We start from the raw sequence: 14400 nt of genomic DNA, 5'->3' as shown, positions 1-14400 counted from the left end.
CTAGGCTACCTGCTCTAACCACTAGGCTACCTGCTCTAACCACTAGGCTACCTGCTCTAACCACTAGGCTACCTGCTCTAACCACTAGGCTACCTGTCTCTAACCACTAGGCTACCTGCTCTAAACAGTAGGCTACCTGCTCTAACCACGAGGCTACCTGCTCTAACCACTAGGCTACCTGCTCTAACCACTAGGCTACCTGCTCTAACCACTAGGCTACCTGCTCTAACCACTAGGCTACCTGCTCTAACCACGAGGCTACCTGCTCTAACCACGAGGCTACCTGCTCTAACCACTAGGCTACCTGCTCTAACCACTAGGCTACCTGCTCTAACCACTAGGCTACCTGCTCTATCCACGAGGCTACCTGCTCTAACCACTAGGCTACCTGCTCTAACCACTAGGCTACCTGCTCTAACCATGAGGCTACCTGCTCTAACCGCTAGGCTACCTGCTCTAACCACGAGGCTACCTGCTCTAACCACTAGGCTACCTGCTCTAACCACTAGGCTACCTGCTCTAACCACTAGGCTACCTGCTCTAACCAGTAGGCTACCCTGCTCTAACCACTAGGCTACCTGCTCTAACCACTAGGCTACCTGCTCTAACCATGAGGCTACCTGCTCTAACCACGAGGCTACCTGCTCTAACCACTAGGCTACCTGCTCTAACCACTAGGCTACCTGCTCTAACCACTAGGCTACCTGCTCTAACCACTAGGCTACCTGTTCTAACCACGAGGCTACCTGCTCTAACCACTAGGCTACCTGCTCTAACCACAAGGCTACCTGCTCTAACCACGAGGCTACCTGCTCTAACCACTAGGCTACCTGCTCTAACCACTAGGCTACCTGCTCTAACCACTAGGCTACCTGCTCTAACCACTAGGCTACCTGTTCTAACCACGAGGCTACCTGCTCTAACCACTAGGCTACCTGCTCTAACCACGAGGCTACCTGCTCTAACCACGAGGCTACCTGCTCTAACCACTAGGCTACCTGCTCTAACCACTAGGCTACCTGCTCTAACCAGTAGGCTACCCTGCTCTAACCACTAGGCTACCTGCTCTAACCATGAGGCTACCTGCTCTAACCGCTAGGCTACCTGCTCTAACCACTAGGCTACCTGCTCTAACCACTAGGCTACCTGCTCTAACCACTAGGCTACCTGCTCTAACCACTAGGCTACCTGTTCTAACCACGAGGCTACCTGCTCTAACCACTAGGCTACCTGCTCTAACCACGAGGCTACCTGCTCTAACCACGTGGTTACCTTCTCTAACCACTAGGCTACCTGCTCTAACCACTAGGCTACCTGCTCTAACCACTAGGCTACCTGCTCTAACCATGAGGCTACCTGCTCTAACCACGAGGCTACCTGCTCTAACCACGAGGCTACCTGCTCTAACCACTAGGCTACCTGCTCTAACCACTAGGCTACCTGCTCTAACCACTAGGCTACCTGCTCTAACCACTAGGCTACCTGCTCTAACCACTAGGCTACCTGCTCTAACCACTAGGCTACCCTGCCGCCGCCAATAACCTCGTTATTGTTATTTTATTGTGTAACTTTTTGACATGCGCTTTTAGCATGTCAAAAATTTGTGTCTCTGTCTGTCTGTGTCTGTGTCTCTGTCTGTGTCTCTGTGTCTGTCTCTGTGTCTGTCTCTGTCTGTGTCTCTGTCTGTGTCTCTGTCTGTGTCTGTGTCTCTGTCTGTGTCTCTATATCTGTGTGTGTCTGTGTCTCTATATCTGTGTGTGTCTGTGTCTCTATCTGTGTGTCCCTATATCTGTGTCCATCTCTGTGTGTCTATCTCTGTCTCTCTCTGTCTATGTCTCTATCTCTGTGTGCATCTCAACAGTCTAAAGTTGTTTCCTCTTGTCGTCTCCTCTCCCTGTTGTCTATCCTTGTCTCCTCTTCTCCTCTCCTCTATAAAGACTCGCCACTCCAGACTTCAGAATCAAATCACTTTTATTATTAAACCAAGAGAAACCATAGAAACCAATAAACTACTCTTGATCGATTCGGTGCTCTGACTTTACAGCTCGTCTTTAGACGTCTCATTGGCTGGCGGTGGCGATGACTCATCAGTGACCTGTCAGAAGGAGAGAGGGGATTGGTCAAGAGAGCTGGAGTGGGAGGTGTTTGTATTCACAGTGACAGGGGATTGGTCAGAAGAGCTTAGAGTGGGAGGGGTTTGCATAATTAGTCAGGTAAGTTCAACTTCACCTCCTCTTCATCTTCATTATCCTCATCCTCTTCCACCTTCGGAAGCTGTCCTCCATTATCCAGGAACATAGCAAACATCTCCAAGTCTCTGGTCCCACTGTACTCTACCTCCTACACACACAGAGAGAGAGAGAGAGAGACAGAGGGTATTGTTATAGTAGACAGACTTTCAGGTGTGACTGGTTTTTATCATGATGCCTGACTGTTCAAATCTCTTCCTCATTGCTCTCCAACACACACACACACAGTGTAGTTTGTGATAGAGGTGTGACAGTGTAGTCTTTCTATCCTTCCGATAGATTGTGTGTGACTCCCTCCAGGGTCAGAGGTTAAGGGTTAAAGGTTACCTTGCTGTCTTCTCCAGCAGGGTAGTATCGTAGTGTAGGGAAGCCAGACACAGACACTCCCTCCACCTCATTGGTCGTGGCGTCCATCTTGGCAATGATGATGTCATCCCGGTCAGCGTACTTCTCTGCCAGCTTCTCCCAGACAGGAGCCAGCTCCTTACAGTGACCGCACCATGGGGCATCTACAAACAGGCACACTATCTTTAGCTAACGTTCGCTAGCTAGTTAGGGTTTGGGTTACTTTTCTTTTCAGAGAGGATTTATTATGCCACGCCTTGGAAGTTGAACTACTGATGATTGACACAGGAATGGTTGACTTACAGAACTCTACGAAGACATTCTTGTTGTTGTCGAGGGCGACAGCCTCAAAGTTCTTCCCGACCAGAACTTTAACGGGTCCTTTATCCCAGTCCTCTGGTACCTCCTCGCTCAGCAGGTGAGACTGTAACCACAACACACAGTTATACTCTAACCTCTAACCCCTGACCTCTAACCCATAACCTCTAACCCATAACCTCTCATTTCTAACCCTTGGACACTAATCTCTGATCTCTAACTCCTGACCACTAACCTCTAACCCCTGACCTCTAACCCATAACCTCTCATCTCTAACCCTTGACCACTAATCTCTGATCTCTAACCCTGACCACTAACCTCTAACCCCTGACCTCTAACCTTAAACTCCTGACCCCTAACCCCTGACCCTTATCCCAGTCCTCAGGTACATCCTCACTGAGAAAGTGGGCCTGGAACCATAACAAACAATTAGACCCTAATCCTGACCTCTGAACTTTACACCCTGTGTGGCTGTAGGGGTACGTGTGAACTGGTTGGCTGGCTATAGTGGTGGGAGTATTGTGATTGGCTAGCTCTAGCAGTAGGAGTGATGTGATTGGCTAGCTCTAGTAGTAGGAGTGATGTGATTGGCTAGCTCTAGTAGTAGGAGTGATGTGATTGGCTAGCTCTAGTAGTAGGAGTGATGTGATTGGTTGGGTGGTTGTTTACCTTCACGGTTCCGTCCAGAACTCCCTGACAGAACGTTTGGAGTGTGGCGGCCGTTATCTGTCCAATCAGAGCGAACTTCTTGGTGGTGTCGGTGTTGATGATGCGTACAGCGGGGGCGTCGCCCTCGGAAAGACCGAAGTACTTCAGGACATGACTGACTGGTCCCGTTACATCTATAATTATGAACAATACCTACACACACACACACACACACACACACACACACACACACACACACACACACACACACACACACACACGCACGCACGCACGCACGCACGCACGCACGCACACACACACACACACACACACACACACACACACACACACACACACATCATTGCCCATACCAAGGAAAACCTTGAAAAACCATGACAATCTGCTGCTGAACAATGTACTGAATATAGTAGTATACTGTATATAGTAGTGTGTAGTAGTATAGTGTAGTAGTATACTGTATATAGTAGTAGTATACTTTATATAGTGGTGTGTAGTAGTAGTCTACTGTATATAGCAGTGTGTAGTAGTAGTATACTGTTTATAGTAGTAGTATACTGTATATAGTAGTAGTATACTTTATATAGTGGTGTGTAGTAGTAGTATACTGTATATAGCAGTGTGTAGTAGTAGTATACTTTATATAGTGGTGTGTAGTAGTAGTATACTGTATATAGTAGTAGTATACTGTATATAGTAGTGTGTAGTAGTATACTGTATATAGTAGTAGTATACTGTATATAGTAGTAGTATACTGTATATAGTAGTGTGTAGTAGTATACTGTATATAGTAGTAGTATACTGTATATAGTAATAGTATACTGTATATAGTAGTGTGTAGTAGTATATTGTATATAGTAGTAGTATACTGTATATAGTAGTAGTATACTGTATATAGTAGTGTGTAGTAGAATACTGTAGTAGTATACTGTATATAGTAGTGTGTAGTAGTAGTATACTGTATATAGTAGTAGTATAGTAGTGTGTAGTAGAATACTGTAGTAGTATACTGTATATAGTAGTAGTATACTGTATATAGTAGTAGTATACTGTATATAGTAGTAGTATACTGTATATAGTAGTGTGTAGTAGTATACTGTATATAGTAGTAGTATACTGTATATAGTAGTAGTATACTGTATATAGTAGTGTGTAGTATAATACTGTAGTAGTATACTGTATATAGTAGTGTGTAGTAGTAGTATACTGTATATAGTAGTGTGTAGTAGTAGTATACTGTATATAGTAGTAGTATAGTAGTGTGTAGTAGAATACTGTAGTAGTATACTGTATATATTTTTCAATTGTTTTTATTTCACCTTTATTTAACCAGGTAGGCCAGTTGAGAACACCTTTATTTAACCAGGTAGGCCAGTTGAGAACACCTTTATTTAACCAGGTAGGCCAGTTGAGAACACCTTTATTTAACCAGGTAGGCCAGTTGAGAACACCTTTATTTAACCAGGTAGGCCAGTTGAGAACACCTTTATTTAACCAGGTAGGCCAGTTGAGAACACCTTTATTTAACCAGGTAGGCCAGTTGAGAACACCTTTATTTAACCAGGTAGGCCAGTTGAGAACACCTTTATTTAACCAGGTAGGCTAGTTGAGAACACCTTTATTTAACCAGGTAGGCCCGTTGAAAACACCTTTATTTAACCAGGTAGGCTAGTTGAGAACACCTTTATTTAACCAGGTAGGCTAGTTGAGAACACCTTTATTTAACCAGGTAGGCCAGTTGAGAACACCTTTATTTAACCAGGTAGGCTAGTTGAGAACACCTTTATTTAACCAGGTAGGCTAGTTGAGAACACCTTTATTTAACCAGGTAGACTAGTTGAGAACACCTTTATTTAACCAGGTAGGCCAGTTGAGAACACCTTTATTTAACCAGGTAGACTAGTTGAGAACACCTTTATTTAACCAGGTAGGCCAGTTGAGAACACCTTTATTTAACCAGGTAGGCCAGTTGAGAACACCTTTATTTAACCAGGTAGACTAGTTGAGAACACCTTTTTTTAACCAGGTAGGCTAGTTGAGAACACCTTTATTTAACCAGGTAGACTAGTTGAGAACACCTTTATTTAACCAGGTAGACTAGTTGAGAACAAGTTCTCATTTGCAACTGCGACCTGGCCAAGATAAAGCGTAGCAATTCGACACACACAACAACACAGAGTAACACATGGAATAAACAGAACATACAGTCAATAATACAGTAGAACAAAAGAAAACAAAAAGTCTATATACAGTGAGTGCAAATGAGGTAAGATAAGGAAATAAATAGGTCATGGTGGCAAAGTAATTACAGTATAGCAATTAAACACTGGAATGGTAGATCGGCAGAAGATGAATGTGCAGGTAGAGATACTGGGGTGCAAAGGAGCAAAGTAAATAAATAAATAAATAAATACCAGTATGGGGATGAGGTAGGGAGATAGATGGGCTGTTTACAGATGGGCTATGTACAGGTGCAGTGATCTGTAAGCTGCTCTGACAGCTGGTGCTTAAAGCTAGTGAGGGAGATGTGAGTCTCCAGCTTCAGAGATTTTTGCAATTCGTTCCAGTTATGGGCAGCAGAGAACTGGAAGGAAAGATGACCAAAGGAGGAATTGGCTTTGGGGGTGACCAGTGAGATATACCTGCTGGAGCGCGTGCTACGAGTGGGTGCTGCTATGGTGACCAGTAAGCTGAGATAAGGCGGGGCTTTACGTAGCAGAGACTTGTAAATAACCTGTAGCCAGTGGGTTTGGTGACGAGTATGAAGTGAGGGCCAACCAACGAGAGCGTACAGGTCGCAATGGTGGGTAGTGTATGGGGCTTTGGTGACAAAACGGATGGCACTGTGATAGACTGCATCCAGTTTGTTGAGTAGAGTGTTGGAGGCTATTTTATAGATGACATCACCGAAGTCGAGGATCGGTAGGATGGTCAGTTTTACGAGGGTATGTTTGGCAGCATGAGTGAAGGATGCTTTGTTGCGATATAGGAAGCCGATTCTAGATTTAATTTTGGATTGGAGATGCTTAATGTGAGTCTGGAAGGAGAGTTTACAGTCTAACCAGACACCCAGGTATTTGTAGTTGTCCACGTATTCTAAGTCAGAGCGGTCCAGAGTAGTGATGCTGGACGGGCGAGCAGGTGCGGGCAGTGATCGATTGAATAGCATGCATATAGTTTTACTTGCGTTTAAGAGCAGTTGGAGGCCACGGAAGGAGAGTCGTATGGCATTGAAGCTCGTCTGGAGGTTAGTTAACACAGTGTCCAAGGAGGGGCCAGAAGTATACAGAATGGTGTCGTCTGCATAGAGGTGGATCAGAGAATCACCAGCAGCAAGAGCAACATCATTGATGTATACAGAAAAGAGAGTCGGCCCGAGAATTAAACCCTGTGGCACACCCATAGAGACTGCCAGAGGTCCGGACAACAGGCCCTCCGATTTGACGGTTATGATGTCGTTTAGAACCTTGAGCGTGGCTGAGGTGCACCCATGACCAGCTCTGAAACCAGATTGCATAGCGGAGAAGGTATGTTGGGATTCAAAATGGTCAGTAATCTGTTTGTTAAACTTGGCTTTCAAAGACCTTAGAAATACAGGGTAGGATAGATATACTGTAGGTCTGTAGCAATTTGGGCCTAGAGTGTCACCACCTTTGAAGAGGGGATGACCGCGGCAGTTTTCCAATCTTTGGGAATCTCAGACGATATGAAAGAGAGGTTGAACAGGCTAGTAATAGGGGTTGGCAGATAATTTTAGAAAGAGAGGGTCCAGATTGTCTAGCCCAGATTGGCAGTTAAGTGCCTAGGCCATCATTGAAAATAAGAATTTGTTCTTAACTGACTTGCCTTGTTAAATAAATGTAAAATAAAATAATTCACTGCCTCGTTGGAGATGTTAGGCCGACAGGAGGCAGTTTAATTCACTGCCCCGTTGGAGATGTTAGGCCGACAGGAGGCAGTTTAATTCACTGCCCCGTTGGAGATGTTAGGCCGACAGGAGGCAGTTTAATTCACTGCCCCGTTGGAGATGTTAGGCCGACAGGAGGCAGTTTAATTCACTGCCCCGTTGGAGATGTTAGGCCGACAGGAGGCAGTTTAATTCACTGCCCCGTTGGAGATGTTAGGCCGACAGGAGGCAGTTTAATTCACTGCCCCGTTGGAGATGTTAGGCCGACAGGAGGCAGTTTAATTCACTGCCCCGTTGGAGATGTTAGGCCGACAGGAGGCAGTTTAATTCACTGCCCAGTTGGAGATGTTAGGCCGACAGGAGGCAGTTTAATTCACTGGAGATGTTAGGCCCAGTTTAATTCACTGCCCCGTTGGAGATGTTAGGCCGACAGGAGGCAGTTTAATTCACTGCCCCGTTGGAGATGTTAGGCCGACAGGAGGCAGTTTCATTCACTGCCCCGTTGGAGATGTTAGGCCGACAGGAGGCAGTTTAATTCACTGCCTCGTTGGAGATGTTAGGCCGACAGGAGGCAGTTTAATTCACTGCCCCGTTGGAGATGTTAGGCCGACAGGAGGCAGTTTAATTCACTGCCCAGTTGGAGATGTTAGGCCGACAGGAGGCGGTTTAATTCACTGCCCCGTTGGAGATGTTAGGCCGACAGGAGGCGGTTTAATTCACTGCCCCGTTGGAGATGTTAGGCCGACAGGAGAATTCACTGCCCCGTTGGAGATGTTAGGCCGACAGGAGGCAGTTTAATTCACTGCCCCGTTGGAGATGTTAGGCCGACAGGAGGCAGTTTAATTCACTGCCCCGTTGGAGATGTTAGGCCGACAGGAGGCAGTTTAATTCACTGCCCCTTTGGAGATGTTAGGCCGACAGGAGGCAGTTTAATTCACTGCCCCGTTGGAGATGTTAGGCCGACAGGAGGCAGTTTAATTCACTGCCCCGTTGGAGATGTTAGGCCGACAGGAGGCAGTTTAATTCACTGCCCCGTTGGAGATGTTAGGCCGACAGGAGGCAGTTTAATTCACTGCCCCGTTGGAGATGTTAGGCCGACAGGAGGCAGTTTAATTCACTGCCCCGTTGGAGATGTTAGGCCGACAGGAGGCAGTTTAATTCACTGCCCCGTTGGAGATGTTAGGCCGACAGGAGGCAGTTTAATTCACTGCCCCGTTGGAGATGTTAGGCCGACAGGAGGCAGTTTAATTCACTGCCCCGTTGGAGATGTTAGGCCGACAGGAGGCAGTTTAATTCACTGCCCCGTTGGAGATGTTAGGAGATGTTAGGCCGACAGGAGGCAGTTTAATTCACTGCCCCGTTGGAGATGTTAGGCCGACAGGAGGCAGTTTAATTCACTGCCCCGTTGGAGATGTTAGGCCGACAGGAGGCAGTTTAATTCACTGCCCCGTTGGAGATGTTAGGCCGACAGGAGGCAGTTTAATTCACTGCCCCGTTGGAGATGTTAGGCCGACAGGAGGCAGTTTAATTCACTGCCCCTTTGGAGATGTTAGGCCGACAGGAGGCAGTTTAATTCACTGCCTCTTTGGAGATGTTAGGCCGACAGTAGGCAGTTTAATTCACTGCCCCGTTGGAGATGTTAGGCCGACAGGAGGCAGTTTAATTCACTGCCCCGTTGGAGATGTTAGGCCGACAGGAGGCAGTTTAATTCACTGCCTCAAGCGAGATGTTAGGAGTTCATATCAAATCTGAGCAGCTGACTGATCACTGCAGCTGTACATAGTCCATCAGTAAATAGCCAATCTACCTACCTCATCCCCATACTGTTTTTTATTTACTTTTCTTCTCTTTTGCACACCAGTATCTCTACTTGCACATCATCATCTGCTCATCTATCACTCCAGTGTTAATCTGCTAAATTGTAATTACTTAACTACTATGGCCTATCTATTATTTTATTGCCTTACCTCCTCAGACACAGACAGGTCTACCCTGCCCTCGTCAAACTAACACACAGTCAACTACTATGGCCTATCTATTATTGTATTGCCTTACCTCCTCAGACACAGACAGGTCTACCCTGCCCTCATCAAACTAACACACACTCAACTACTATGGCCTATCTATTATTTTATTGCCTTACCTCCTCAGACACAGACAGGTCTACCCTGCCCTCATCAAACTAACACACACTCAACTACTATGGCCTATCTATTATTTTATTGCCTTACCTCCTCAGACACAGACAGGTCTACCCTGCCCTCATCAAACTAACACACACTCAACTACTATGGCCTATCTATTATTGTATTGCCTTACCTCCTCAGACACAGACAGGTCTACCCTGCCCTCATCAAACTAACACACACTCAACTACTATGGCCTATCTATTATTGTATTGCCTTACCTCCTCACGCCGTTATTGACTGTATGTTTTGTTTATTCCATGTGTAACTCTGTTGTTGTTTATTGTTTATTCCATGTGTTACTCTGTGTTGTTGTTTATTGTTTATTCCATGTGTTACTCTGTGTTGTTGTTTATTGTTTATTCCATGTGTTACTCTGTGTTGTTGTTTATTGTTTATTCCATGTTTCTGTTTGTTGTTTATTGTTTATTCCATGTGTTACTCTGTGTTGTTGTTTATTGTTTATTCCATGTGTTACTTTGTGTTGTTGTTTATTGTTTATTCCATGTGTTACTCTGTGTTGTTGTTTATTGTTTATTCTATGTGTTACTCTGTGTTGTTTATTGTTTATTCCATGTGTTACTCTGTTGTTGTTTATTGTTTATTCCATGTGTTACTTTGTGTTGTTGTTTATTGTTTATTCCATGTGTTACTCTGTGTTGTTGTTTATTGTTTATTCTATGTGTTACTCTGTGTTGTTTATTGTTTATTCCATGTGTTACTTTGTGTTGTTGTTTATTGTTTATTCCATGTGTTACTCTGTGTTGTTGTTTATTGTTTATTCCATGTGTAACTCTGTGTTGTTTGTGTTGCACTGCTTTGCTTTATCTTGGCCAGGCCACAGTTGTAAATGAGAACTTGTTCTCAACTAGTCTACCTGGTTAAATAAAGCGTTACTGTTATATATATATATATATATATATATATATATATATATATATATATATATATATATATATATATATATATATATATAAATACCTGGTTAAATAAAGGTGAAATGATAAAACATTTTTTTTTTACTGGAGATCGAATTTGAATATGGAAACACTGTTGCATATGTCAGAGAGACAGACAGCAAGGTTTATACACATCTCTGCTGTGGAGAACTAAATGACAGTCTAAAAGACTAGTGGAGATCAAGTTTATAAATTGCCTGGCCGGGCTGAAGAGGCAGTGGATTGCGCAGTCAGATGGAACAGAGTAAATAGACATTTTAACGTCATAGATTTAGCTGGTGGTAACTTGTGGAATAGACGCCGGCTGGAATGCGGTTTTAACCAATCAGGATTAGACCCATCCATTATATAAATGTATAGCAGTATTTCTATAGTTGTGTACAGTATAATACCTTGCCCTTGAAGTCCCTGGCCACGGTGCTGTATTCAGTCAGAAGGCTCTTCTGCTCCTGGACTGTAGAGTTGATGAACAGGAGGGTGTGGGTGTGAACCTTTGAACCAAAGATCTTATCCGCATTCTGCAGGATAGACAGACACAACACACTCAATAGGCTGTGTGTGTGTGTGTGTGTGTGTGTGTGTGTGTGTGTGTGTGTGTGTGTGTGTGTGTGTGTGTGTGTGTGTGTGTGTGTGTGTGTGTGTGTGTGTGTGTGTGTGTGTGTGTGTGTGTGTGTGTGTGTGTGTGTGTGTGTACCTGCTCGTTGAACTCTATGACCAGCTCCAGACTGTTGGTCCTGATGAAGACAATCAGCTCCTCTTTACCCACCTTCTCCTCCTCAGACACAGACAGGTCTACCCTGCCCTCGTCAAACTAACACACACACACACACACACACACATTAGAGGTCATGGTTTAAAGGTCATGGTTTAGAGGTCAGGGGTTAGCGGTCAGGGTTTAGAGGTCATGGTTTAGAGGTCATGGTTTAGAGGTCATGGTTTAGAGGTCATGGTTTAAAGGTCATGGTTTAGAGGTCAGGGCTTAGAGGTCAGGGGTTAGAGGTCAGGGGTTAGAGGTCAGGGGTTAGAGGTCAGGGGTTAGAGGTCAGGGGTTAGAGGTCAGGGGTTAGAGGTCAGGGGTTAGAGGTCAGGGGTTAGAGGTCAGGGGTTAGAGGTCAGGGGTTAGAGGTCAGGGGTTAGAGGTCATGGTTTAGAGGTCAGGGCTTAGAGGTCAGGGGTTAGAGGTCAGGGGTTAGAGGTCAGGGGTTAGAGGTCAGGGGTTAGAGGTCAGGGGTTAGAGGTCAGGGGTTAGAGGTCAGGGGTTATCACCTTCTTGAACAGCACCACTCTGTTGTTATTTACTTCATATTTCTGGAAGACCTCTGGACTGGTTGTCACCCCGAACACCATGTCAACCATCTCCATGGCAACACTATAGAACACCTTGGCCTCCTCACTCTCCAGACTCTGGTGGACAGATCAGATAGACAGATAGATTATATATAGAGCCGACAGACAGACAGACAGACAGATTATATATAGAACAGACAGACAGACAGACAGACAGACAGACAGACAGACAGACAGACAGACAGACAGACAGACAGACAGACAGACAGACAGACAGACAGACAGACAGACAGACAGACAGACAGACAGACAGACAGACAGACAGACAGACAGACAGACAGATGGGCTCTGATATGAAACAGGAACAATACATTCAATTTAGTTTCAAATATATTGGTGTGATTTGGTTAGATGAGAGGATGAATCGAACCGGTTTGTTTCGATACGATACGACTCGATGCACTAACATTTGGTTAGATTAGAGGATGAATCGATATGGTTTGTTTCGATGCGATACGACTCGATGCTCTAACATGTGGTTAGATTAGAGGATGAATCGATACGGTTTGTTTCGATGGGATACGGCTCGATGCTCTAACATGTGGTTAGATTAGAGGATGAATCGATACGGTTTGTTTCGATGGGATACGACTCGATGCTCTAACATTTGGTTAGATTAGAGGATGAATCGATACGGTTTGTTTCGATGCGATACGACTCGATGCTCTAATATTTGGTTAGATTAGAGGATGAATCGATACGGTTTGTTTCGATGCGATACGACTCGATGCACTAACATTTGGTTAGATTAGAGGATGAATCGATACGGTTTGTTTCGATGCGAAACGACTCGATGCTCTAATATTTGGTTAGATTAGAGGATGAATCAAACCGGTTTGTTTCGATGGGATACGACTCGATGCACTAACATTTGGTTAGATTAGAGGATGAATCAAACCGGTTTGTTTCGATGGGATACGACTCGATGCACTAACATTTGGTTAGATTAGAGGATGAATCGATACGGTTTGTTTCGATGCGATACGACTCGATGCACTAACATTTGGTTAGATTAGAGGATGAATCGATACGGTTTGTTTCGATGCGATACGGCTCGATGCTCTAACATTTGGTTAGATTAGAGGATGAATCGATACGGTTTGTTTCGATGCGATACGACTCGATGCTCTAACATTTGGTTAGATTAGAGGATGAATCGATACGGTTTGTTTCGATGCGATACGACTCGATGCACTAACATTTGGTTAGATTAGAGGATGAATCGATACGGTTTGTTTCGATGCGATACGCTCTAACATTTGGTTAGATTAGAGGATGAATCGATACGGTTTGTTTCGATGCGATACGGCTCGATGCTCTAACATTTGGTTAGATTAGAGGATGAATCGATACGGTTTGTTTCGATGCGATACGACTCGATGCTCTAACATTTGGTTAGATTAGAGGATGAATCGATACGGTTTGTTTCGATGGGATACGACTCGATGCACTAACATTTGGTTAGATTAGAGGATGAATCGAACCGGTTTGTTTCGATGCGATACGACTCGATGCACTAACATTTGGTTAGATTAGAGGATGAATCGATACGGTTTGTTTCGATGCGATACGGCTCGATGCTCTAACATTTGGTTAGATTAGAGGATGAATCGATATGGTTTGTTTCGATACGACTCGATGCTCTAACATTTGGTTAGATTAGAGGATGAATCGAACCGGTTTGTTTCGATGGGATACGACTCGATGCTCTAACATTTGGTTAGATTAGAGGATGAATCGATATGGTTTGTTTCGATACGACTCGATGCTCTAACATTTGGTTAGATTAGAGGATGAATCGAACCAGTTTGTTTCGATGGGATACGACTCGATGCTCTAACATTTGGTTAGATTAGAGGATGAATCGAACCGGTTTGTTTCGATGGGATACGACTCGATGCACTAACATTTGGTTAGATTAGAGGATGAATCGATACGGTTTGTTTCGATGGGATACGGCTCGATGCTCTAACATTTGGTTAGATTAGAGGATGAGATTATGGGATACGACTCGATGCACTAACATTTGGTTAGATTAGAGGATGAATCGATACGGTTTCGATTTGTGCTCTAACATTTGGTTAGATGAGAGGATGAATCGATACGGTTTGTTTCGATGGGATACGACTCGATGCTCTAACATTTGGTTAGATTAGAGGATGAATCGATGGTTTGTTTCGAATCGATGCTCTAACATTTGGTTAGATTAGAGGATGAATCGATACGGTTTGTTTCGATGCGATACGACTCGATGCTCTAACATTTGGTTAGATTAGAGGATGAATCGATATGGTTTGTTTCGATGGGATACGACTCGATGCTCTAACATTTGGTTAGATTAGAGGATGAATGGAACCGGTTTGTTTCGATGGGATACGGCTCGATGCACTAACATTTGGTTAGATTAGAGGATGAATCGATAC

At 44.4% G+C, this 14400-nt stretch overlaps 1 protein-coding gene across 1 annotated transcript; it reads right to left on the bottom strand.

The window, feature by feature from the left end:
- Nucleotides 1-1953: 1953 nt before the first annotated feature.
- On the bottom strand, nucleotides 1954-12046 carry LOC124024243 (protein disulfide-isomerase A2-like; the record flags this gene model as incomplete). Its single annotated transcript, XM_046338236.1, has 8 exons — nucleotides 1954-2095; nucleotides 2230-2340; nucleotides 2577-2758; nucleotides 2898-3018; nucleotides 3582-3773; nucleotides 11023-11148; nucleotides 11325-11441; nucleotides 11897-12046. Coding segments are annotated over 8 exons (1056 nt in total), but the record flags the coding sequence as incomplete, so codon positions are not given.
- Nucleotides 12047-14400: the final 2354 nt, after the last annotated feature.

The sequence above is a fragment of the Oncorhynchus gorbuscha genome, unplaced genomic scaffold (assembly GCF_021184085.1).
Source record: "Oncorhynchus gorbuscha isolate QuinsamMale2020 ecotype Even-year unplaced genomic scaffold, OgorEven_v1.0 Un_scaffold_1804, whole genome shotgun sequence".
NCBI classification, from domain to species: domain Eukaryota; kingdom Metazoa; phylum Chordata; class Actinopteri; order Salmoniformes; family Salmonidae; genus Oncorhynchus; species Oncorhynchus gorbuscha.
This window is presented reverse-complemented; position numbering and strand designations above follow the sequence as displayed.